General features: G+C 42.4%; 1 protein-coding gene across 8 annotated transcripts in view; it reads left to right on the top strand.

The window, feature by feature from the left end:
- The window catches only part of LOC136844865 (TOG array regulator of axonemal microtubules protein 1), a 697,822-nt gene that overhangs the window by 626,154 nt on the left and 47,909 nt on the right, over positions 1–23,759 (top strand). For all 8 annotated transcript variants that reach the window (XM_067114114.1, XM_067114112.1, XM_067114115.1 and 5 more), the window contains 2 exons: positions 14,873–15,021; positions 22,981–23,139. In XM_067114114.1, the coding sequence (XP_066970215.1) occupies positions 14,873–15,021; positions 22,981–23,139 (308 nt within the window). The remainder of the gene's footprint in view (positions 1–14,872; positions 15,022–22,980; positions 23,140–23,759) is intronic.

Raw genomic sequence — 23,759 nt, 5'->3', positions numbered from 1 at the left:
TCCTTAATCTGGTTAGGCTACTTTCTCTTCTAGGTTTATATTATCACTTTTAAGGATATAGGCTACATAAGAACCCCACTAATATGTAGTCTTACAGATAGGCCACCGATTCGTAAAACTAGGTTATCATTTTACCAAGCCTAGGATACTATGTATATCTAATCGTAGGGTATCTGGTCTGAATTACTGCTTGGATAAATAACAGGTTATTTCTTAAAATGTTTTCTTTTAGCCTAGTATAGGTTTTGCCTAATCCAGATTATTTTAAAACACTTAAGACATATAGGCTATATAAAAACAGAAATTCACTAATTTGTAATCTTATGGTTATGCTACAATTGTTTTTTAACACAGATTGTTATTTAATCCTAGGATATTTTGTCGATAGAACAAAGTTATAGGTACACGGTGGGTATTTAGCGAGAAATGGCAGTTTCTTATAGTATTTTGGATGCTTATTTACAATTTAACATTAATTTTTGGCGGTCGGCTGTAATTAACTTACAATTTACCTTTGAACTCTACCCTAAGGTAAGGGGGACCCCGATGGGAATCCGGGGTTTCCATACGCGATCTTCACGAGACAGAGCACCGGTACGTCTATTTAGAATGGTTCATATCCCGTCTGGCAAGTGCAATAACTTGTTAACGTATGGGTAACTCTCCCCCCCCCTGGGCCAGTACTAAAGACGGCAAAGGGACATTCCATTTGGCCGACAACAAACAAATGCACCGCCAGTGTCAGAAGCCCTTAAAGTGTTGAAAAAACCAGTTTCCAAGGTACTGCACTTGCCGGACGGGATATGAACCGTTCGAAACAGACGTAGCCGTGCTCTTTCTTGTGAAGATCGCATATGGAAACCCCTTGTTGGATGGACTTCAGGGGTTAATTACAGCCGACCCCAACAAAATAATGTTAAATTGTAAATAAGCAACCAAAATGCTATAAAAAACTGCCATTTCTCGCTAAATAACTGCGGTGTATCTATTACTTAGAAATACCTATTTTGTCTACTATATAAAACAGTGTCTCAGTGATGTGTAACCTTACTGCTAAGCTATCACTTACTCTAATCTAGGCAACTGCCTAATTCAGATTATTTAATTCACACTTAAGGGTATGGGTTACGTAAAACACAATTACCTTAATATGTAGCCTTAAAACTAGGCTACCATCAGTCCATAATGGTATGTTTTGCAAAAGGTTAATACTTAACCTAATATAAGGTGCTGCCTAGACTGGATTATTTAGATCATGCCCAAGTGTATAGGTTATATAAAAATAGAAAATTTTACTAATATGTAGAGCCTAATAGCTAGATTACTGTTTTATCTTGCCCAGATTGTTGCTACTATCTAATCCTGGGGTCCTTGGTCTAGATAAGGCTCTTGCCCAAGCCTATAATGGGGCATTTCTTATAGCGCTCTTACTTACCTTAATTTAAGGTACTACCTGATCCTGATTATTTAGCTCACACTTAAGGATATATAATCCTAGGTTATAGGCTATAGACAACATCCACTATTAATCGAGTTCAGGTTGTTTTAGTCTTAAGCACGTTTATGTACAAAATGGGTGCCGTGTTTAGTATAACCCCCTTGGGAATGTACATAAAACATAAAATAATGATAGTACAGTAGATACCATGCACAATGGTAAATACCATGAACATAACATCTTACATTGTTTTGGATGCTACGGCCTAGGTGATTTACTGCCAAAACGACCAGGACCGCTATTAATCTATTCTCACTTAATCTGGTTAGGCTACTGCCTAAATTATTGTAGACATCTAGGCTGACCAGATGTCCTGCTTTAGACAGGACAGTCCTGTTTTTGAGCACACTGTCCTCTGTCCTGCGCCACCTCAAGCAGGACGTTAATTTGTCCTTCTTTTTGGAGCATGTCTACTGCATCTGGAGCCAGATTCCTCTAAGCTACAGAGAATGATATTTAAACTCGGACTACCTTCTTTACAATGCTTTATTCAGGTCTCTTATCTTAGAAAACAGAACATAACAGAGTAAAGGAAAACAATATCGAGTAACTAAACAAATATATAACATTCCTCTGTCATATTCCAAAAAATAGCACAATAAATTCAATTAAGAAATATCAGTATGTAAATAAATGGCCTAACTAAAGATTGTCTTCATTGTGGTTTAATAATCCTACCAGATCTACTTGTCATACCAACACTTGGGCTAGCCCTCTTTGGTGAAGGCATTTGCCTCTGAGGATTAAAATGATAATTTTTTAAAGTAAATTGTATTTTTCCTAACTATACAAACCTGAGGTCCTTTACATTAGGAATTACTTTCAGGAAGCTGGAAAAGGCCATTGAACTTTCAAACAAGGTGGTTAGGCAGCTAACTACCGCCCGGGAGGCAGGAGTCCCGCCTGCCTGGATGTAAACATTCCAATTTGTCTTTTGGCCCAGGTGTCAGATTGAGGGGTGGCATGAGATGGACATGAAAATGTAATGTAAAGGATCTCAGGTTTGTATAGTTAGGAAAAATACAATTTACTTTAAAAACTGTGATTTGTTCCAACACGGTATACAAATCATCGGTCCTTGACATTAGGAAGACTCACTGAGGAATCTGAGTGAGTCTCTATGAACTGACTGGAGTTCACTACACCTTGTGTTCCCTTCCTGGTCGATAGAGCAAGGAATGGAAAACTGCCTCTGACAAAATGATCTGGTTGTAAGAAACACGAGATCAATTGTCAGACCTCTGGGTCTCTTTGCATGAATGAGGAAAACGTCAGTTCAAGCAAAGTGAACCTTGAAAGTCAGTGACAGTAAGGCAAATACAAGCACTGGTTTTGTCTTATTGTCGTGGTCTCCTTCCTCCCTTTGCTAGAGGAAGGAGCGGGTTTGCTTCTATGATCCGGAAAGGAAATAGAACGGAAGCAAGAGTTGTGTGCTTACCTGCATCGACCACCAGATCCAGCATGTAACAGCGCGTCCGCTCCTTGCCCGCAGGAAGAGAGCCAGGATGAAGAGAAGGAAGAGAGGCTAGTCACTCCACATTCTCCCATCCACAACTGTACATCTTAGGCGAGATGCAGCCTGTTCTGTTAGAGGAGCCAGATAAGCTACACAACTTGTTGAGCAGCCACCACAGGACCCAACGAAAAGGTGTCCAAGGACTTGTGGGCAATATCCCTAAGATAAAAGGTAGTGAAGGTGGTATGTTGGGACCACACCCCCGCCTTCAATACCTGTGGAACTGACAGGTTCTTCCGGAATGCAAGGGATGGACCACTGCTGTGGACTTTGTGAGCTCTTGGGCGGAGTGTACTGGTGTCGTCTTCTCCAGCAGCAAAGTACGTTCTCCTTATTGTCTCATGAAGCCAGAAAGAAATCGTGTTCTTGGATACCTCTTTCTTGGTCGAGCCAGTGCTAATGAAGAGTCAACGACACTCAGGCCGGAGATGGCGAATTCTCTTCAGGTAGCACTGCAGCACTCTAACAGGACACAGTAGCATCGTGTCTGGGCTGTTACCTACGAAGTCTTCTAGGGAGGGGATCATGAAGGACTCGCACTGAGCGTCAGGGACCGATGGGTTCTGAGTCTTCGTGACCAAGTCCAGAACAAAATCGAGCGTAACTGATCCCCATCCCCTCGAGTGTTTAACATCAACAGAAAGTCCATGAAGTTCACCAACTCTCTTCACCGATGCCAGGCCAAGCAGGAAGATGGTCTTGAGGGTCAGATCCCTGTCTGACAACTCTCATAAAGGCTTGTACAGTGCATGAGTCAGGCTCCTTAGAATGAGAGTCACATCCCACGCAGGGGGCCTGAGGTCCCTGGGTGGGCAAGACCTCTCGAAGCTTCTCATCAGTAGAGATATCTCGAAGGATGAGGAGATATCTACCCCTTTCAGCCGCAAGACTAGGCTGAGTGCGGCCTTATAGCCTTTTACGGCTGAAACGGAGAGAAGCTTCTCTCGGCGAAGAAAGACGAGGAAGTTCACGACCTGCTGAACAGTAGCTTCAACTGGAGAAATACCCCTTCTACAACACCAACCACAGAAGATGAACCACTTTCCTTGGTATACCACTACGGAGGACTGTCTGAGCTATCCAGCCATTCTGTTGCTGCGCGACATGAAAAGCCTCTTGCTCGCAGGGGGTGGTGGATAACCACCAGCCATGAAGACACAGGGATTGCACTGCCAGGTGATACTGCTTGACATGGGGTTGACACGGCAGGTTGGGCCAGGAGGGAATCTCTCTCAGTGCCTCGGAAAGAAGAGCTAGCAGGTCAGGATATCAAATGGCCTGAGGCCATTTGGGAGCCACCAGAATCATTCTGAGATTCAGGGTGATCATCACTTGGTTGATCACCCTGCAAATCGGACAAAATGGAGGAAAGGAGTAGACATTGAGGTTGTCCCACGGATGTTGGAATGCGTCCTCCGCAGCAGCCCATGGGTCTGGCATGACTGAACAGAAGACCTGAAGTTTTCTGTTGTGCTGGGCGGCGAACAGATTGATGACTGGACGCCCTCACAGATCGAACAACCTTTCCGCAATGTCTTGGTGAAGGGACCACTCCATCCCGATCACCTGCTTCTGGCGGCTGAGCTTGTGTGTCACTACATTCCTCTTGCCTGGAATGTATCTGGCAGACAGCTCTACCAAGTGAGCCAGTGCCCACTCGTGCACCTGCATTGTTAACTGGTGGAGCAGGAGAGACACCAGGCCCCCCTGCTTGTTGTCGTATGCCGCCATCATGGTGTTGTCACTCACCAACACCACAGAGTGTCCCATCACTCAATCCTGGAACTCTTGGAGAGCCAGGAAGGCTGCTTTGAGCTCCAGGATGTTTATGTGAAGGTGTTTGTCATCTCAGTGCCACACACCCGAAGTCAGCAACTCCTCCAGGTGTTCACCCCATCCCTCAGTCGATGCGTCCGAGAACAGAAGCATGTCCAGAGGGGGAGTATGTATGCATACTCCTATTAAGAGGTTCCTGTCATCCATCCATCAGTCCAAGTCCACTCTCACCCTCCTCGGAACAAGGGATGGGAAAAGACTAGGGGTTTCGAGACCGGGACCAGCACTCCTTCAGTTGCCACTGCAGGGACCGAAGGTGTAGGCGCCCATGAGGGACCAGCTTCTCCAATGACAACAGGTAACCAATGACAACTTGCCATTGCCAAGCTGGCTGCTCCTGCCGAGACAAGAACAGCTGTGCTGCCTTCTTGAACCTGCTGATACGAGAGTCCGAGGGGAAGACTCTTGCTGCTATTGTATCTATCAGCATGCCCAGGTACTTTATCCTCTGCTTGGGGTAGAGATCTGACTTCTCAAGGTTTACTACAATCCCTAGATCGCAGCAAAACTCGAGGAGACGATCCCTGTCCTGTAGCAACTGCAAGCTCACAAGGACCACCCAATCGTCAAGATACCTCAACAGATATATCCTGTGCGAATAGGCCCAAGCTGACACAAGGGTTAACACTTGCATGAACACCTGGGGAGCAGTCGAGAGCCTGAAACAGAGTGCCCTGAATTGGAACACCGTCTCCCTGAGGATAAAGCAAAGGTACTTGCGGGAGGATGGATGAATGGGTATTTGAAAATACGCATCCATAAGGTCCACTATAAGCATGAAGTCATTCTCCCTGATGGAGGTGAGCACAGAAAGAGCCATCTCCATCGTGAACCAAGTCTGGTGAACGAATCAGTTCAAGGGAGATAGATCTATGACTGGTCTCCAGCCCCCTGAGGCTTTCTCCATGAGAAAGATGCGGCTGTAAAAGCCTGGGGACTGATCCGACACGACTTCCAGGCTGTAAATGCCTGGGGACCAATCCAACACGACTTCCACAGCATTCTTGCTCAGCATGTCTTGCACTTCTTGCATTAGTGCAAGATCCTTCATTGAACCAGGAAAGTAGGTACGGAGACTGACCAGAGAGCTGGTGAGGGGTGACCGAGACTTGAAGGGGAGTAGATAGCCCTCCTGAAGGACATCCACTACCCAGGTCTCAGTTCTGTATCACTGCCACATTGCCCAATGGCTCAATAGGTACCCTCCACCAATGGCAGCAGCTGGAGGGGAACGCCGCCCCTAGCGTTTCCCCTTCTTCTTTGCCTTACCCCCTTTACCAGACTGGAAAGAGGGCTGAAAGGGGTGTGACTGCCTGCCCTTCCTGGCGGAAGAAGGCGGCTGGGAGTTCCCGCAGGAACACTTCGAACTCTGGGACTTCTTAGGGGCCAAGGAAGTGCTAGCCTGGCCCGAAGGCCGAGCCACAGTGGAGAGCGAAGACAGGAGGTCTTGGCCACTGCCTGGTGGACAAGGCGGTCGCTGTCTTTGGCACGACATTTGTCCACCATAGCGTCTACGAGCTCTCTAGGGAAGAGAGAGGCAGAACTCAGCAACGGTCCATTCCATAGGGTCATTGCCAACTCAGGACCTACAGACCTGGCGAAGCGAGAAAGGACAGCATCTCTTTACTTAAGCACCAGGTTCGCCCACAGGTTTGCTGTCTGGTGGGCAAGGTAAGAGATGGCACTACCCCCAGACTGGCACAGCCTCCCAAAAGGGGAGTCCTCCCCAGGCACAATAGCGCCCAAGGAGGCAGCCACTTTGCATGCTGTGAAAGACCACAGATCCAGCCAGGAGACTGCCTGGAGAGCTGCCATAGTAGTGGCTTCCCAGGGTCACTGTTTCTTGCTGCGAGAGGGAGATTCCTTCCGCAGTAAGCTGCTGCAGCAAGAGACCCAGGTCAACCTGCTTAGTCAGCAATGCCCTCTCCAAGGGCATATAAAAGCGCTTCTGTCAAGGCAGAGGAGGAGGAAGAGGCAAGCCAGGAGCCAGGACTGGGGAAACTGGGATAGCTGGGGCAGGTGGAGTAGCCAGGAAAGCCCGGGAGCCAGCAACACCGGAAACAGCAGGAGCAGGAACCATAACATGGGGCACAGATGAAGTCACCATCATGGAAGGTCCTGGCTGGGACAGTGGGGCCAGGAAGCCAGGCGGCAGCAGCAGTGTGTGATGGGATGCCAGCATGGCAGTCACCCGGGTGCCCAAGTGAGAAGAGACAGTCACCGACATCTTAGTAAAAGCAGTCATTGTAACAGTGCTGGTCATAGCAGTAGCCGCGGCGTGGGTCAGATGAGCCAGGAGACCCTCCAGTGACGGTACGACAGGAAGATCCAGGTGGAGCCAGGCTGAATCAAGATCTGAAGCCTGCCTCCTGAGAGAAGCCTCTACTGCCAAACCTGAAGATAAAGATGGGTTAGGGGAGAGAGACTCCACTCACTCCAGGGGGAAAAATTCCCCCCCTGTGCAAGGAGAGGCCTCCAAGAGGTCTTCCTGATCGTCCACTCCCCCACATCATTCCATGCCTGACGAAGCAAGCAAAGAAGATGAAGGGGAGTCCTCTCCCTAAGGAGAGAGAGCCAGAAGGGGCAGCTTACCAGGAGAGAGAAACGATCCTGAAGGGTTAGCCACCAAGGGAGTTATTGGGGGTGTGTAACCCTCAGATGACACCTTGGAAGGCTTTCTCTGGTACTGTTTCCTCCCTTCAAACCTTGCCCACTTTTCAGCCGACCAAGAGCAACACTCAGTACAAGAAGATTCCCATGAACACACACGCCCCCTACAAGAAGAGCAAAGGGCATGCGGGTCCACATCAGTGTTCGATCTGAAACTATTACATTTCTTCTTGCCAACTCTAGGACACACGCTGGGGGAAGGCAGGCTTACGGGGTTTATTTCCTTCATGAGCTTGCATGATTATGAAAGAAAACACAAGGCAAACAAGAAAAAGCTAAGATCCTACCTGGAAAACAGCTCAACGGAAGTCAGGGCAGAGAGCGAAGAAACACGTATGTACCTCACGATGGCCAAAAGCAAAATGGAATGTTTATATCCGGGCGAGCGGGACTCCTGCCTCCCAGACAGTATTTGGCTGCCTAAACATCACAATTTTTAAAAATAAATTGTATTTTTCCTAACTATACAAACCTGATGTCCTTTACATTAGGAATTACTTACAGCGAAGCTGAACACGACTGTTGAACTCTTTAACAAAGTGGTTAGGCAGTAACTACCGCCAGGTAGGCAGGAATACCCACCTGCCCGGATGTAAACATTCCATTTACCTTTTGGTCCAGGTTTCAGATTGATGGGTGGCATGAGGTGGGCATAATATGTAATGTAAAGGACCTCAGGTTTTGTATAGTTAGGAAAATACAATTTACTTTTAAAAATTGTGATTTGTTCCGACACGAAATACAAACCGTCAGTCCTTTACATTAGGAAGACTCACTGGTTGGAGGGAGGAATCTGAGTGAGTCTCTTGAACTGACTGGAGTTCTGCACCTCTGGGCTACTCCACCTGGTCGAAAGAGCAAGGAGGAGTACTGTGCCTCTGACATATTGATTGGAGTGTAGGAACTGCAATATCAAATGTCAGATACTGGACCTTTTCGCATGAGTGAGGAAACGTAACTCATACAAAATAGGCTGGGAAGAATTTAGAGTCGGAGGCAGTAAGGAAAACCAGAGATAGGGTTTCCCTTATTGCCAGTCTCTCCTTCCTCCCCTTGCTAGAGGAAGGAGCAGAATTGCTTCTATGATTCTAGGAGAAAAATAGAACAGGTGCTCCATGTGTAGTCTTACCGCATAAGACGCCACATCCAGCAAGTATTGGTTCGAGTCCTATTCTCATCCCGAAAGAGGAGAAGTAGGAGGACAGGGGAGGAGGAGGAAGAGAGGCCAGTCACTCTCAGCATCCTTTTCACTTCCAGAACCAACACCATAGGCGAGATGCTACTAGTCCTCTTGAAGGAGCCAGGTAAGAAAACACAACTTGTTGAGCAGCCACCACAGGACCAAGGAAAAAAGGTTCCAAGGGGTTGTGAGCAAGATCACAGGAAGACAAGAGTATGGTCTATGAGACCATGTCTTGCTTCCAAACCAACAGAAACTTCCAGAATGCGAGGGATGGACCAAGCCATTGACTTCTTGAGCTCTTGGGTGGAAAGCACCGGTATCGTTGTTGCCAGCTGCCAAGTACCTCCTTCGATCGCTTCATGAAGCCAGGAGGAAGATGTGTCCTTAGACACTTCCTCCTTGGGAGAAATGGTACTAGTGAAAATGTCAATGACATCCAGGTTAGGAATGTCAAGCCTTTTCAGAAAGTACCGCAGCTCCCTAATAGGACAAAGTAACAACTGATCTGGATCATCAATACAAAGTCCAAGGAGGAGGGGAACAAGAAGGAGTCGAGGTATTTTTCCCCTTCACCTGTTCTTCCATCTTCTGCGCCAAGGCCGAAGCGAAATGAGAGATGGTCCTAAGAGGGCACATCTCTATCCGACGACTCTCGTAAGGGTGCGTGCAAAGGATAGGACAGGAATCCTAAACAAGAGTCACACGCCACCCTGGGAACAATTCCCTGGGACAGCAAGACCGAAAAAGCTTCTCATCAGTAGCTAAATTTTGACTGAGGAGAAAAAGGCTACTTCAGATAGAAGACTAGGTCCCAAGGGCCTACGTTCTTCACAGCTGAAACGGAGAGATGCAACCCTCGGGAGAAGACGAGGAAATCCAGACTTGAAGAGTGACTCTGACCCGAGAAGTAGTTCCATCAACCAGCGAAGACGGATCCAATCACTGAAACAGTGTTGCAGAGGACTTCAAGAGATACCCAGCTATATCCATTGCTGCTCAGCGAGAAAGCCTGTGATTGCAAGGGAAGCTGGAAAGTCTCTCAGTCCTGAACACACAGGGATGTACTGCCTGAAGAACCACTTCTTGTGTAGCTGCTACAGGAGGTTGGTTCAAGGAGAACTCTTCTTGATTCCTTGGAAGCAGAGCTTGACAGATCCCAAGAAACCCTCCTCGGCTACCTGGTTGTACTACAAGACAATTGGGGGACTGACCTGAAAGCACGCCAGGCAGTCGAGCTCCAAAGAAAGAAATTCATCGAAGTTCTTTCTGTCTGTCTTGCACCTCTCGAAACAACTGAGAAGAGAAGAGAACAGAGGAGAAAGAGCACCCCTACCTATCCTGCCAGTAAGACCAGCAGGAGAGGTGGACCATGAGCGATAATCAACCGTAGGAAATGATTGCCACATGGGGGGAAGAATAGCGCTTGTGCCATGGCAAAGTGCTTCCCTGGGAAGAGCAGAAAGTTCACTCAAACAGTGCCGAGAACCTGATTCGGAAAAACCGAGCGGGGCCGAGCCAAGCTGTGCCAAACCAAGCTGATCGTGCGAATGCAATCCAGACTGAGTGGTAAGCAGTAGACTGGGAGGCAAACGGGGTGAGCTGAGCCGAACCAGTCTCACGAATGTGACCAGGGGCTGGGCGCAGTGAGCGAGCTGAACCAAGCCGATTGCGCAAACGCAATCAGAAACTGGACAGGGTGGAACTCGTCTGCTGTGAGCTAGCACTAATTTCCCTAACTCCAAACTCCTTCGAGGCCGAGGCCCCTCAAGAAGGTTTTAAAGGGGAATTCTGTGTCCGCTATCCTGCATGCTCAAACCCTAAGGTTCAAAACACAAGGATGAAATCTGGCCAAGCAGCTGGCAGGCAGTATCGAGACACCTGAGCATCTCGGCACCGAGACACCTGGGTCTTGGCACTTTCTTTCGTCCTGTGTGTCTCACCAAGAGAGCGCTCGTGATTCATAGAATTCAAGCGACCTACAAAACTCCCAAAAATTGGGAGCGGCTGCTTTCAGTTTCCTAAGAAATCGAAGAGCCAGGCACAGAACCAGTCTTAGACACTGACTTCTAAGACTGGCAACGAGGGTGCAACCTCTCAAGGCCGCGCTCTCGTGGCCCCTAAAATGTGAGATCCCAGAGGAGAATGCAAATTGGTTCCCGCCTGAGGGCGGGAAGTGCTAACGAGGGAAAATTGCCTCCCAGAAAAGAGGCAGTCCCTTAGAAGTCCTGCAGGACTCCCAAAGGGAACCTCTTCCCTTCTTCTTCGGGTGTTTGAACCAATAGGATCGAGACACCAGGTTGGGAACCTGACCGAGCACTGGTAAGTGCTTGGGCAGTGCTGGCAGGAAGAGCCGAGAAACCTGGGTGCCTCAGCCCTTTCTCTTGCACTGCTCCTGAACTGGGTCGGGGAGAGTACTCTCCAGAACTAGATCAGGATACTTGAAATGAAATTCCACAGAATCTTGAGCACTCGGAGCGGCTTGTGAATGAGCGCCTGAAGCAGCACCCGTCTTAAAGGTGGAACCTCTAGGACTGGTAATGGGAGCACAAACCGAGGTCTGTGCGCCAGCGGCTCCCGAAACACAAAACCAGGGGTATGCGAATCGGTTCTCAAACCCAAAGGTAGGAAAGAGCCGATGAGAGACCCACTTCCTCCTTGGAAGGATGCAGTCCCTAGACACCCAAAGGATTTCAAGGGGGAAGAAGCAGCCTTCCTCTCCTTCGACTGATGGAGGCTTATCCAGTTTCCTGGGACTCCCTCAAACCTCGGGAGAGGAAGGGAAGAGGCAGCAGAAGACGAAATTGAAGATAAGCTGAAGAAAATGGCGGCTACTTTCACAGGGCGACTTCCTTCACCTTTACTCCAACATCATCTACAGGATGGTGGACACAAAACATCGTAACCTCCAAGGCAGCTAGGCAGGATCACAACGGAAGCGGCCCAGGACACGACCACCAGGAGAAGCAGCAGGCACGATCAGGGCAGCTGATGTAGGAGCTATGGAAGCGGTTCTGAAGGCGGAGCTAGAGCAATGGCCAGGAATGTCATATGAACATTACCAGCAGCGACAGAAGCAATCAGGGCGGCTGCGGTAGGAGACGAGGAGGAACTGCCCAGAGACTTGTCGCCAAAGGAGATATAGAAAAAGAACCTTCAGGGGGAGAGAAGGAAGGAGGGGAGGCCACCAAGGGCGCCGTGAAAGCGAAACTTACAGACGACGCCAGCAACTTCCCCCCAAACCTCCCCCACAACCCTTCCACAGCGCAGGTGGCGAAAAATAACACTCAGCACAAGTATAAAAGGAGTAGTCATGCCCTTGTACACTGAGGGTGTGAGCCCAAGAAGGGGAGCGAACTTGTTACGTCCCAATCAGTGAAGGGGAGCGAAGTTATTACATCCCAATCTAATATATCAGAACGTACAAGGGAACACCTTCAGAATCTAATTAATGGGCTATGGGAAGAGAAGCATTACCACTTGGTTATGCCTCTCCAAATATGCCCATGGCTGCCAAATGCAAGACACAGACGCAGGGGAATGACAGGCTACGCAAGGCTGTCACAAATCATGGATTTGTATATATTCATAAATATCAAACACAAGCAATATATACACAAAAATACAAAAAGATCCCACCGGGATAAATAAAGAGCTTGACATTCAGGTAAAGAGATCCGAAAACAAGTCTGCAATGCATGACGGCCGAAAGCAAACTGGAATGTTTACATCCGGGCAGGCGGGTATTCCCGCCTACCTGACGCTAGTTACTACCTAACCACCTTGTTCAAGAGTTTAACGGCCATGTCCAGCTTCGCTGTGATCAGTTCCTAATGTAGAGGACCAGTGGTTTGTATATCGAGTCGGAACTACCTCAAATGTCTCTTTATCTTCTTCAAATTCGCCAATATTTCCGTAAACAGCCATCGTGAGGGTTTTTTCTTTCTTGTCGTCAAAATATTGCATCTAGAGCCAGACGAAAGGCGATATAAATCAAGATTCCTCTAAGCTACGGAGGATGGTATTTAAACACGGGCTACCCTCTTTACAATGCTTTATTGAGGCCTTTTATCCCAGAAAATGGAATATAACAGAATAAGGAAAACGTAATATCAATTATAACTAAACAAATATATAACACTGTCTAAAAAGAATTATATAAATTACCTTACGTATACTATTGCGGCATGTTGTGACTAGATGGCTTTCTCTTTTGCCAGCTATAGATAAGAGCACTTAAGTGCTGGGAATTCATAAAAAGTTTTTTCCAGAGCTTAGGTGAGGAGGAGTGCCCCACGGTACTATGAAAGTGCTTTGGAGATGAAGGAAATGCGTTTGAATCGTCAGAGATCTATTTCTTCTTCCTCTGTCACACTCTTAAAATGTTCTCAGACACTACTAAAGCACTAGAAGCCAAGACATTCAGCATAACTTCAGTGTTTAAGCTAATGTTTGAACTGAAAAGCAAACCTGACAGAAGAGCAAAAGACTTCTTTTGGCTTTGCAGTAAACACCAATCTTAGCCAGCTTACACTAGATGTGTCTAAGAAATGTAAAATAGACTTCATTGTTTTCTATGAAAGAGCTATAAAGTACTTAAGTGACAGGTATGACTTCTCTGAAAACAGCTTTCATAAGTGTCAAAATTAGGCTTAACAAGTGCCATACCTTTTGGAGAATTCTGTGATGCAGTCAAGGCCCGTAACATTCAAGATATTGATATGGATGAATTCTATGGGATTGTGGAGGCAATTATCAATACTCCTGAGATGATAGATAGCCACAGTGAGGAATGTTATCTCAAGCTGTTCAGTAAATCTGAGGTCCCTTTCACAAATCTGAAGAAGGTGAGCGCTTATATATTCTCTGTTCCATGCAGCAATGCTCACACAGAGCGAGTTTTTTCAATGATGACCTCATCTTGGAGACATGAGAGAAACCGTCAGCAAGTGGACTCAGTCAAAGCAGAGCTCCAAATCTGTAACAACTTCTCTGGTGAGTGCCCAGCCATGTACAAAAGATTCCTGGCCAACAGAAAACTTTTGGAAATGGCAAGTAAAGGGGCGAAATACAAAAAATAGATTGCCATTATGGATGTCTATGATAAGCAGGCTACTTCCTGTAGTTTGTGAAGTAAGTTAATTTGGTTAGCATATATTTCTTTCAGTTCTTTATTTACATTGTATGAATGTATGTATCATGTATGTAACATATAGGCTACAGTACATTTAAAAAATAGCCTTCATTGCATTATAGTGATATTTAACCAATAAACACTTCTAAGCATATTTTGTGTATATTATACAACTTTTTATATTTCAACTCCTCATAAAACATGTTTAATTTAGGTTAAAAGTAAGTGTCAGCAAAATAAAAATTTAAAAAATTTCTGCCTTTTTGGAAATTTGGAAATGGCCACCCTATAAACATCATATAATCTGAAAGGATTTTTTATATTAACGAAAAATTGTGGAACATTTCTTTCCGTTAAAACTTCTAATTAGAATGACAAATTCTTTATAAACAATTTGCGCTTTCAAAACTACCAGTCAGCGATATGATTAAGAGCCGGCCATGTGATTTCAAGAAAACACAGAGTTTTTTGGCTTTCACAAAAATTAATTACCAATTCCAAAAGTTTAAAACTAAAACTTTAACTGGAACTTAAAATTAAGCACTTGACTTGCTTCTGTAATAATGAAATCGGGAAAAAAAAAAAGCCGATTTACGGAACCCTAACAACAAAATAAACTGTTCGGTATTGACAAAAAGAAAGTAAATGGTTTCTTGGTTGTTTGTGCCGGTCTGTTGTCAACAATATGGCGGACTGCCCATGTGCAGTAGCCACTCCTACTTCTAGCAAATAACTGCGTAACAGCTTCGCTGAAGATAAGGGAAAGTTCCCTCTTACCTTTGAGTCCATTGTATACTCCATCACATGTTATAGTGTTGATCATTACGACACAATACCTGGCCAAAAAGACCAATTAGAAACTACCAAAAAAATGACAATGTCTTTTTCCATCCCAATTTTGATCCCATGGCTACAGTGTCTCTCCTTGGCATATAATGGTGGAGTGTGTAGATTACTGGCATTAAATTATTTTAGCTAAACGGTAATATTAATGTTAAAACTAAAAGTGTTTCTTTAGAACTATTTTTGTCACCACAGGACGTAGACAAAATTGCAAATATTCTCCTACACCGGACATCAGATACAAACAAGTTCCTGCAGCTAGACAGTCATCATGCTTTGGATGCTCTTGTGGAAAATATCTCCCCCAACAAAGCCATTCCAGTCATTATCCAGGAGGGCATTGGGTAAGTTTATGAAGAGCCTTTAAAATGGTGCTTTTTCTCATTTTTAGTTAAGTTTACAGAATTAGAAATAGTGGATTCTTTGAGGCTATTGAACGCCCAAGTGTAGGAAGCTGTGTGTGTATAAAGCTGCACTGTAATTATTTTTAAATTTTTGGGGGAGTTTCTTAACATTCTAAGTGCATATTTCATTCTGCCTTTGTATAATTTACAGAATTCATAAAATAATTAGTACTTACGTGGAAATTAAATTAAGACTGTTTATTAAGATTCATTGGTTAATTGTTTAATGATGATGATTTGTTATCCTCTCTGCAGAGCATCAAAATATTTCTTGTAATCTTTGACATTTCTTTGATATATTACAATCTGATGACTTCAGCTAGTAATTTTATTCTACACTCAAGTCAGTTCTAGTTTTGTAATTCTCCCTTTACATCTAAGAAAAAAAAAAGCACAGCATTTACTACTTTGACATTTGTTGTGGTCTACTTGGAAATTGTATTCACTCAGCAAAATGTTTTGCTGTAAATCAGTGACCTGATGCAGTTTACTCCTATCTTTCCATATCTTTTTTTAGTCATCTAAATGCCTTCTTCTGTCAATGGAATTCTGTCTCAAATCGCACTTTATTTACAGCATATGAGAATAACGTTAAGTTCAGCACCTCATGAACTTATTTCTTTACAGCTTAATCATCTTTAAATACAAACTTTGTTTTCCAAACTAACCCACCATTCATATAGCCTCTATTCCCATTCTTCAAATATTCCCAGACTGTCAACTTTTGTCCGAAGGTTAGAAATATTAGTGGTAACAAATACTTCACAAATGCCACCTAGAGCTTCCAGCTGCTATCATTCATTGCCATTACTTTTATGTGTTACCTGGAAAAGAAATAAAAAGTATGGGCGTGGGAGAAGGAACCTGCATGTGAGTGATGGATCTGTATGATAAAGGTAACAGTATACAGTAGCTTGAATGTTAGTGTAAATTCGTAGTGATGACTAACGAGTAAAGGATTCAGGAGTGCCCTTGGTGTTTATTAAGTCGGGAACCAAGACTGATGAAAGCCAATTTATTTTAAGGATGAGTGTTTATGAAGTAAAATGGGTATATCTCAGTAAAGAGGATCATTTAATAACTGCTAACATTCATGGAAGTCTGTCTTGAAGATACCATGACTGAATGTGAGAAAGGATAGAAGATTTAGGAAGATGGAGATGATGCCCATTCAAAGCCCTTCCACATAGGTAAAATTTGGACCACTGAACTACTAGTCCCAACATATAAACATTCATTTGTGTCTCAAATCATAAAAATAGAATTGAAAATATACAGTAGTTTGGCTCCTCCAAGTGCCTGCATTTAAAACATAATATACAAATTAGATCTGAAAGCAACAAGAGCAGAAAGAGCTCTGATTCCATGAACTGGAACCCTTACTTGTGCCACCTCACCTTCTCATACACCCATGTAAGCTCTGAGGATAACCTGCCTTCGCTATTGATGTAGCTAAGGCAATTGTAAAACAGCCTTTCATAAGAGATATTCTAAATGACTTGGCTCTGAGACAGCTGTCTGAACGCATGCAAGATCCTCTTCACCAGTGGTGACAGAAGATAGAGAAGGAATGAAGAAGAGCATAGTGGAGCAGCCTTAACTGCTTGTTGTGTTCTTTGCCATAAAATCAGGTGTAAAGAAAACCCTATCAAAAGAAAACCCTGTAATGAGTGACTGTATGAGTGCAGCTCACTGACTAGTCTTGAAGATGCAGCCATCAGTAAGAAGAATTTAAGGTCTATTGAGCCATCTCAGAATATGAGATCAGCCCCAAATGTGAGGTCTAATAAGGCAAATAGGAATCTTCTTTTCAATATTGTAGATAAGCCTTCTCTTTTCTGCTGAAAACCCCACATCTTGTCACATAACTCAAAGAATTAGAGCTGTCCCATAGCCATTACTAACTAATTTGATAACTTATACTTCATGAAAAACAGATGAAATTTGGTGATTAAAGGAACTGTGGCATCAAGTGGAATAATGCCCAGTTGATGACATCAAAAACTTAATTGTCCCTAATTTGCTTGGTAGAGAGGCTGCAGGTTGTGGTTCTGCTTAGGAGGCCCTACTGGATAGTCTTCAGGTGCAAAGGTACAACACTTAGGTTGTTGTGGAACCTGAAAAATTTGATGTAGTACAGTAAGTTCCAAAAGTGAAGCTACAAATTTCAAAATTGATCATACTTCTTTAGACACTCGTTGGGTTGCCAGTTAGTATATTTTATTCCAGTTATTGTCATCCTCTTAATCTGATAATAAGTATCAGTGATTAACTGTAGAACCACAGAAGGTATTTCCCCAGTGAATGGTCAATGTTAGTTCAATAACTGTTTATTAAATGAAAGAAAAAAAAAAGAATTCCTGGCCCAAAAATAAAATAATTTCCCCATAGAAACATCTTCAGCTCTCAATGTGTGATATCGAGTGTTCACCATTGAGTGGCAGCAGGAACCGAGTGCATAAGCATTGGCTTAATGTGATTTGTAAATTAACTTTCTACTTTTATAGCGTCATATCGAAAGTTATTATGATTTCTTTTGATAAAGAACAAAGAAGTTTAGCATCTGATTGAATTAAATATAAATAAGACACAAGTTGGTGTGGAAATTAAAAACGAAATCCAAGTTATATGCACGTTTAGCATTGGCTACATGGTTAGGCCCGTTTCAATAATCAAGGAAACATTTTCCAGCTTGTTATTTAATAAATTGAGTTGTTTGGATATCTAGATGGTTGTAAACATGATTTTTCATTAATTAGGTTTCATTATCAAGTCAGGGGAAGTGAGGAAGTCTAGGCTTAAGTCAAGTCAGAGGAAGTGAGGAAGTCTATGCCAAAGTCAAGTCCGGGGAAGTGAGGAAGTCTAGGCCTAAGCCAAGGCAGAGGAAGTGAGGAAGTCAGATAGATGAATTTTCAGTTGTTTTCGGTCAACCTTGGTGGATCTTAGACTTGAATGATTTGGGAACACTTTTATTATTTGGAGAAGCCCTCTGTATTTGTAATGGAAAACCTGTTTGCAATCAATTTTACCCTTTCATTATTGCAAACATAATGAAGGAGGGAACTGATTTACCTGTTTATTCAATATTACTGGCTGGCGATGGGGGTATTGGGGCAAATACCCCCCCCCCACCCTAGTAGGACACGGCTGGTGATTCATAGGTTGGGTAGATAATGTTACGTTTGTGTCGTGGTCGAAACCGAAGCCAAAGCTGAAGTAGAGTCAGAATGGTCGGGTCATAGAAGCTAAAATCAGAACTACCAACCACACCCAACTTCTCTGTTGAATCTAGGTGCATTCATGGTTGATTATGTTTAATGTTATGGAGATTTTCCCTTTATATTCTATTGATATTTGCATAGTTTTATGCATCTTCACTAAAATAATTGATAATACACTATGATATTAAATATTTGTTTCCACATTGCTCGATATATACAAAGATAATGTTGGTAATCCTGTGTTGAACGAAAATTTCAAATTGTTTCGTTTCTATAGTTTGAAGTAATCACTATACTTTGAAATAATTACTATTACCGTAATTTTTTCTTATGATTGTTATAAATATCATAGATTTGATATTTGTGCATCATATGTTAGCTTTATTTTGCTTGATAGAGCTTTCAATGTAGAGAAAAAAAAAGTTTTTCAGCTACGTGTTGTAGTTGCCAGTTAGTGAATTTCGAACTAAATCCTCTTAAATTTGTAGCTTCACTTTTGGAACTTATTGTACAGTAGTGGCTTGTTACCACCATGGAGCAGATATTGGTGAATCATTCTTGTAGTGGCCATAGCAGGCTGATGAGTGATGGATACATTTTTGGAGTTCCTCAGTTTGTCCAACACCTTCCAGATGAGACCAAAGGATGAAAAAGAGTATGCTTCCAGATTGTCTTCTGAATGCGTCAAAGCCCAGTAGCACTACAGCCTTGCAGATCCTTGGATGCTTAGACCCCTTTGCCAGGTAGAACATGCAGTGCATGACTAAGGCTGTTTGTTGATGTTATGCTTTCCTCAGGGGGCTAAATCAACGAAACTAGGCAGTGTGGCAAGAATGAAGCAAGAACTGGGAACTAAATAAATAAATAAACAAATAAATATAACAGCAATTATATATATACAGAACAATTATAACAATTATACATAAAAAAGCACGAGATGGGAGAAAGCAAGGACATAGACGCCACTGCTCAGGCAGTTGCACGCCGCCTTCAGCCTGACACTGTCATTCCCCTGGATGTTTTTAAAGTTCATTTGTGAACAAGGGCTGGTTCACAGTGTACCCAACACATTTGTTGCCTTGCGCATTCTGCTAACTTTGCCTGTTACTGTGGCGAGCGGTGAGAGGAGCTTCTCAAAATTAAAATTAATTAAGACGTATTTGCGGTCTACAATGACAGAAAGAAAGACTTGTAGGTCTAGCTATGGTCTCTATTGAGAACGAGATCGCACAGAAAGTTGATCTAAAGAATCTAGTGGCTGATTTTGCCAAGAAAAAGGCACGGAAAGCATTTTTAGTTATCTTGTAGCCAACAATCTGAAAGACTCAGTGCTCACTAAATTGAATTTCTCATTTCTGCAATTGACAGATATTGATAAATTTTAGTATAAAGTTACAATTACATTATAATTGAAAGTTGTAATTGTAAACAGTTCTAATAATATAAAATTTAAACAATTGTTTCTGAGTTATCTTCATGTTTACTTCAGATTTATTAATCATTCTCACTACTTTGATTTCTAGTCTTTTTTGTTAATAATTCAGTTCGTAGTTATGAAGAGAATATCACATTCTCTTCAATAACTGAGATTAATATTATCGTTTTCTCACATTACATAGCTTTCAGTTCCTTTCAGTACATTGAATTCTAGTCTTTTTCTTTAATAGTTTAGTTAGGGATTTTAGTTACTTAAGGTTTGTTCTATTAATGAATGAAAAAATGTTGTAGAGCCATGTTTTATTTTTTCCCCCTTTTTCAGCTAAGGATACACTCAAATGGAAGGAAAATGAGTCAGCCTGATTGAAGTTTTAAAGAAATAACTCAAAACATTCATTTTCATATGTTTATAATTGATTGTTATATAATCATAATTTCACTATCAGATGCACATTTCCTTATTAAATAAAAATTTTTAAATAGATTATAAGCAAAAATCATTGTTTTGCTCTATTTAATGCCATTTTCAATATAATGTTATGAATACATTAATTGTCTAATATATCTTTATAGGCATCAAAATTGCCCTTGCAATGGTTACATATTAAAAAATAATGATGGAATTGTTGTAAATTTCAGCCTAGATTTAATATATATATATATATATATATATATATATATATATATATATATATATATATATATATATATATATATATATATATGTATGTGTGTGTGTGTGTGCATGCATAATGCATTTCAACTTAATATTTGGTAGCTGGATTTACAATTAAACTATCCCGAAATGTCACCCAATGGGGAGCTACTGACTACTGCTCACCCCAGATCTCTAGCTGGTGGACCTGGGGGGCAAATTAAAATATTAGCCTAGGGCGCAGGAAACCCTAGAGCCACCCCTGGCTTTCCTGGGACAAATATTCCTACACTTTCCATGTTTACTGCCTCTGCCCAGATTATATCTAAGGTTAGACTGCAAAGCAAAGCAACTCAGACCTGTGCCTTGTAGATTTCAAAGCTATGCCACTGTTGTGAAGTGGTCTGACATTACACCAGCTATTCTTATGGGAATGTTTTAAGGCATCTGGAGACGGCCTTTAATTTCAGGAAACTGATATGCTGACCCCTGTCGTTTGATATCCAAGTTCTAGTCACTTGAAGGTCTAGTAGGTGTTCTCTCTGATGCAATCTGTGAACAACAGCACTTCCAGTGAAGGAGTGACAAGCAGAACTCCTACTGTCAGATGGCTTGGATCCTGCCACCGATGGAGATCCTTAAGTATGATGTCTTGGGCTATAGTTAAATTGGTGTTCATAAGCAACACTGCAAATCAGGGCTTCAACAGCTGCATCAGAAGTGACCTTCTGATGGTTGGAGATACGAGCTGTACTTGAATCCCAGAAACGAGACAAGTAATCTGATCATGCCCTCTGTTGGTTGGACAGAAACTGTTTTCAGTGTCTGTGCCTTGTTTTCAGTGTCTGTGCCCTTTCCCAAGTAGACAACTCTTGTTGAAAACTCAAAAAGTGGTGTACTCAAGAGATCAAGACACTTATATCCTACCTGCAACAGTTACACCCATGATCAGCCAGTAGTCAGTAACATCTGAGCCTGATCACATTCCTGTAGGTCCCAAGGCACCAAGGTCCGACTGTGAGTTTGAACAGTTGCCAGTCCAAAACACAGCATCGTGTTGGTACATGAAATAAGCATCCTTGAGGTTAAGGGACGCAAGAAAAGTCTCCTTTCTTGATGGAGCACTACACCAGTGCCACTTGCTTCCATCCTTGAAGAAGTCTACTACTCAAACTTGTTCAGTGGGCTGAGGTTCATTGAGTAATAAACTTTGTTGAATAGGAAACTAAGAAGCAATGACTATTTGCCTGTTGACAAAAATTGCACCTCCTCTGTTGTCTTCCTCCATAACATTGACCTCACCTTGATTGCTAGGGCCTGGAACCTCTAGGAGTCTTAGCTTATACAGTCCATAGGCAGTGAAGAGGATGGTTCCAGAAAAGTCCATAACTGCTACTGACAACTCACAATGCCTGCTGCACCCCTCCTAACTATCTTTGTGATCTTTAGAATTCTTGAAGGCCAACTCTCAACAGAGAAAAAACTGTCCATTGGGAATAGTTTTCCTGCTGTTCTATATAACTTAGCAGGGTACATTGTAGGTTGCCCTCCTTTCTTGGACTACTTGCTGGAGTCATCTAGGTAGAAATGGTAGGATGTAAGTGTCTTGTCAAGAGTACTTAGTGTCATATTTTACTTGTCCCTTTTATAAGTTGACTGGTTGGTTACTAATGTCTCCTGTCTAAAGGATGAAGTAGCAGTAAAGGTGGCTATCCTGGTCACGGGAGGTTTTCTTCTTGTGATCCTGCACCAAGCCTGCTGGAGGCTCCAGGTGGCACTTTCACAGTAGTTGTTACTATTTCTTATTTCCTATCGACTAAAGTTTGCAGTCTGGGGACATTCAAAGACAGGAATGTTTTCATATTACAGTATCTCAAATTTCTGTAATGGCTGATGTAGTTGATGTTACTAAATGTGCTTCTCAAAAATTAGATTATCACAATTTATTAAGTTGTCCCAGCTTAAATAAAGGGTCTGATTTGCACATTTATTCTTGTTTGGATATTTTCTTTTTTGAATGTTTTATCTTGGTTTCCCATATTGACAACAGAATGAATCTGAAAGATTGTCAATCACTTGCAGCTATTATTTTGGCTGTTGCACAGTGGATACTGAAGAAAAGGTCCCTTAGCCTCAAAGCATATTTACTATGTAAGACAAGCAGTTCCAGAATGCATAGTTTGTCCCTGTGCCACTTGGCCTGTGCTCTCATTTTCTTTAATGATCATCTCCCTTCTTTAAAGCACAGGATTATTGTTGTTTGGTGTTAGGTTCCTCTATTTTCTTATTTTTTTTTTTACTTGATTTCTCAAGTCATGATACAATTATGGTATTGGGATATATTTGTAGTTATTACAATTTAATGTTATTTTTATCAAACTGCAAATTCATTGGATGAATGCATATATTTAGAAGTGTCTTGAAAGTTTTAAGTTTTGTATAGATGTATTGGTAGTCATTTTTTATTTCAATATTATATATCTATTATGGATTATTCTGGGAATTATTTTAAAATGTATTTGATTGTTTTCATGCAAGTGTTTTAAAAGGATGCTGAATTAATTTTTCATAACAAACACTTTCTAGGCATAAAAATGCAGTGGTGCGTACAACAGTGGCAAGACTGCTAGCATATGAAGTAGAGCGTCTGGGTGCTAGCCGTGTCCTTTCTGGCCAGAAAGACATCACAGATCGCCTTCTACCAGCTGCTGCTAAACTAGCACAAGAGGGTAGCTTAGAAACAAGGCAAGTACAAGTGTTGATTAGATTAAAATATGTAATAGGTAGCAGGCTTTATCATGGCTCTCCCATGTGACATTATTATTATTATTTTCTATTTCAAGGCCTGTCCACACTAGGAAACATTGTTTGGAAACAAAGTTTGCAAATTGTTTGCAAACAGTTTCTTGGAAACTGTTTGTAAACAGCTTCCAAATAGCCTGGGAACTGTTTGCAAACAATGTTTCCTGTCCAGACCTCAGTTGTCGTCAGGATGCCTGCTGGTGCAGTAGCCTCTGTATTTTACTTGGCAGTTTTAATGCACTCGAGGAGGGATAAGAGAAAGAAAAAGAGATGGGTGAGGAAGTTTTTAGAAAAAGGAGCGTCTCATGCTGACTTGCTAAATGTGGATTTGAAAATAAATGGAACAGGTTTTAACAATTTCGTAAATATGCATATGTACATATGTATATGCACATACCAGTGTGTATTTGTATATGCATATGGACATAAACACAAGTATAAGTGTATATATGTATTTATATATACATATATATATATATATATATATATATATATATATATATATATATATATATATATATATATATATATATATATATATATATATACACACATATACACAC

Source organism: Macrobrachium rosenbergii, chromosome 13 (genome assembly GCF_040412425.1).
Source record: "Macrobrachium rosenbergii isolate ZJJX-2024 chromosome 13, ASM4041242v1, whole genome shotgun sequence".
In the NCBI taxonomy this organism is placed as follows: domain Eukaryota; kingdom Metazoa; phylum Arthropoda; class Malacostraca; order Decapoda; family Palaemonidae; genus Macrobrachium; species Macrobrachium rosenbergii.
Note: the sequence above shows the minus strand (reverse complement) of the source record. Positions and strands in the feature narration are given on the sequence as shown.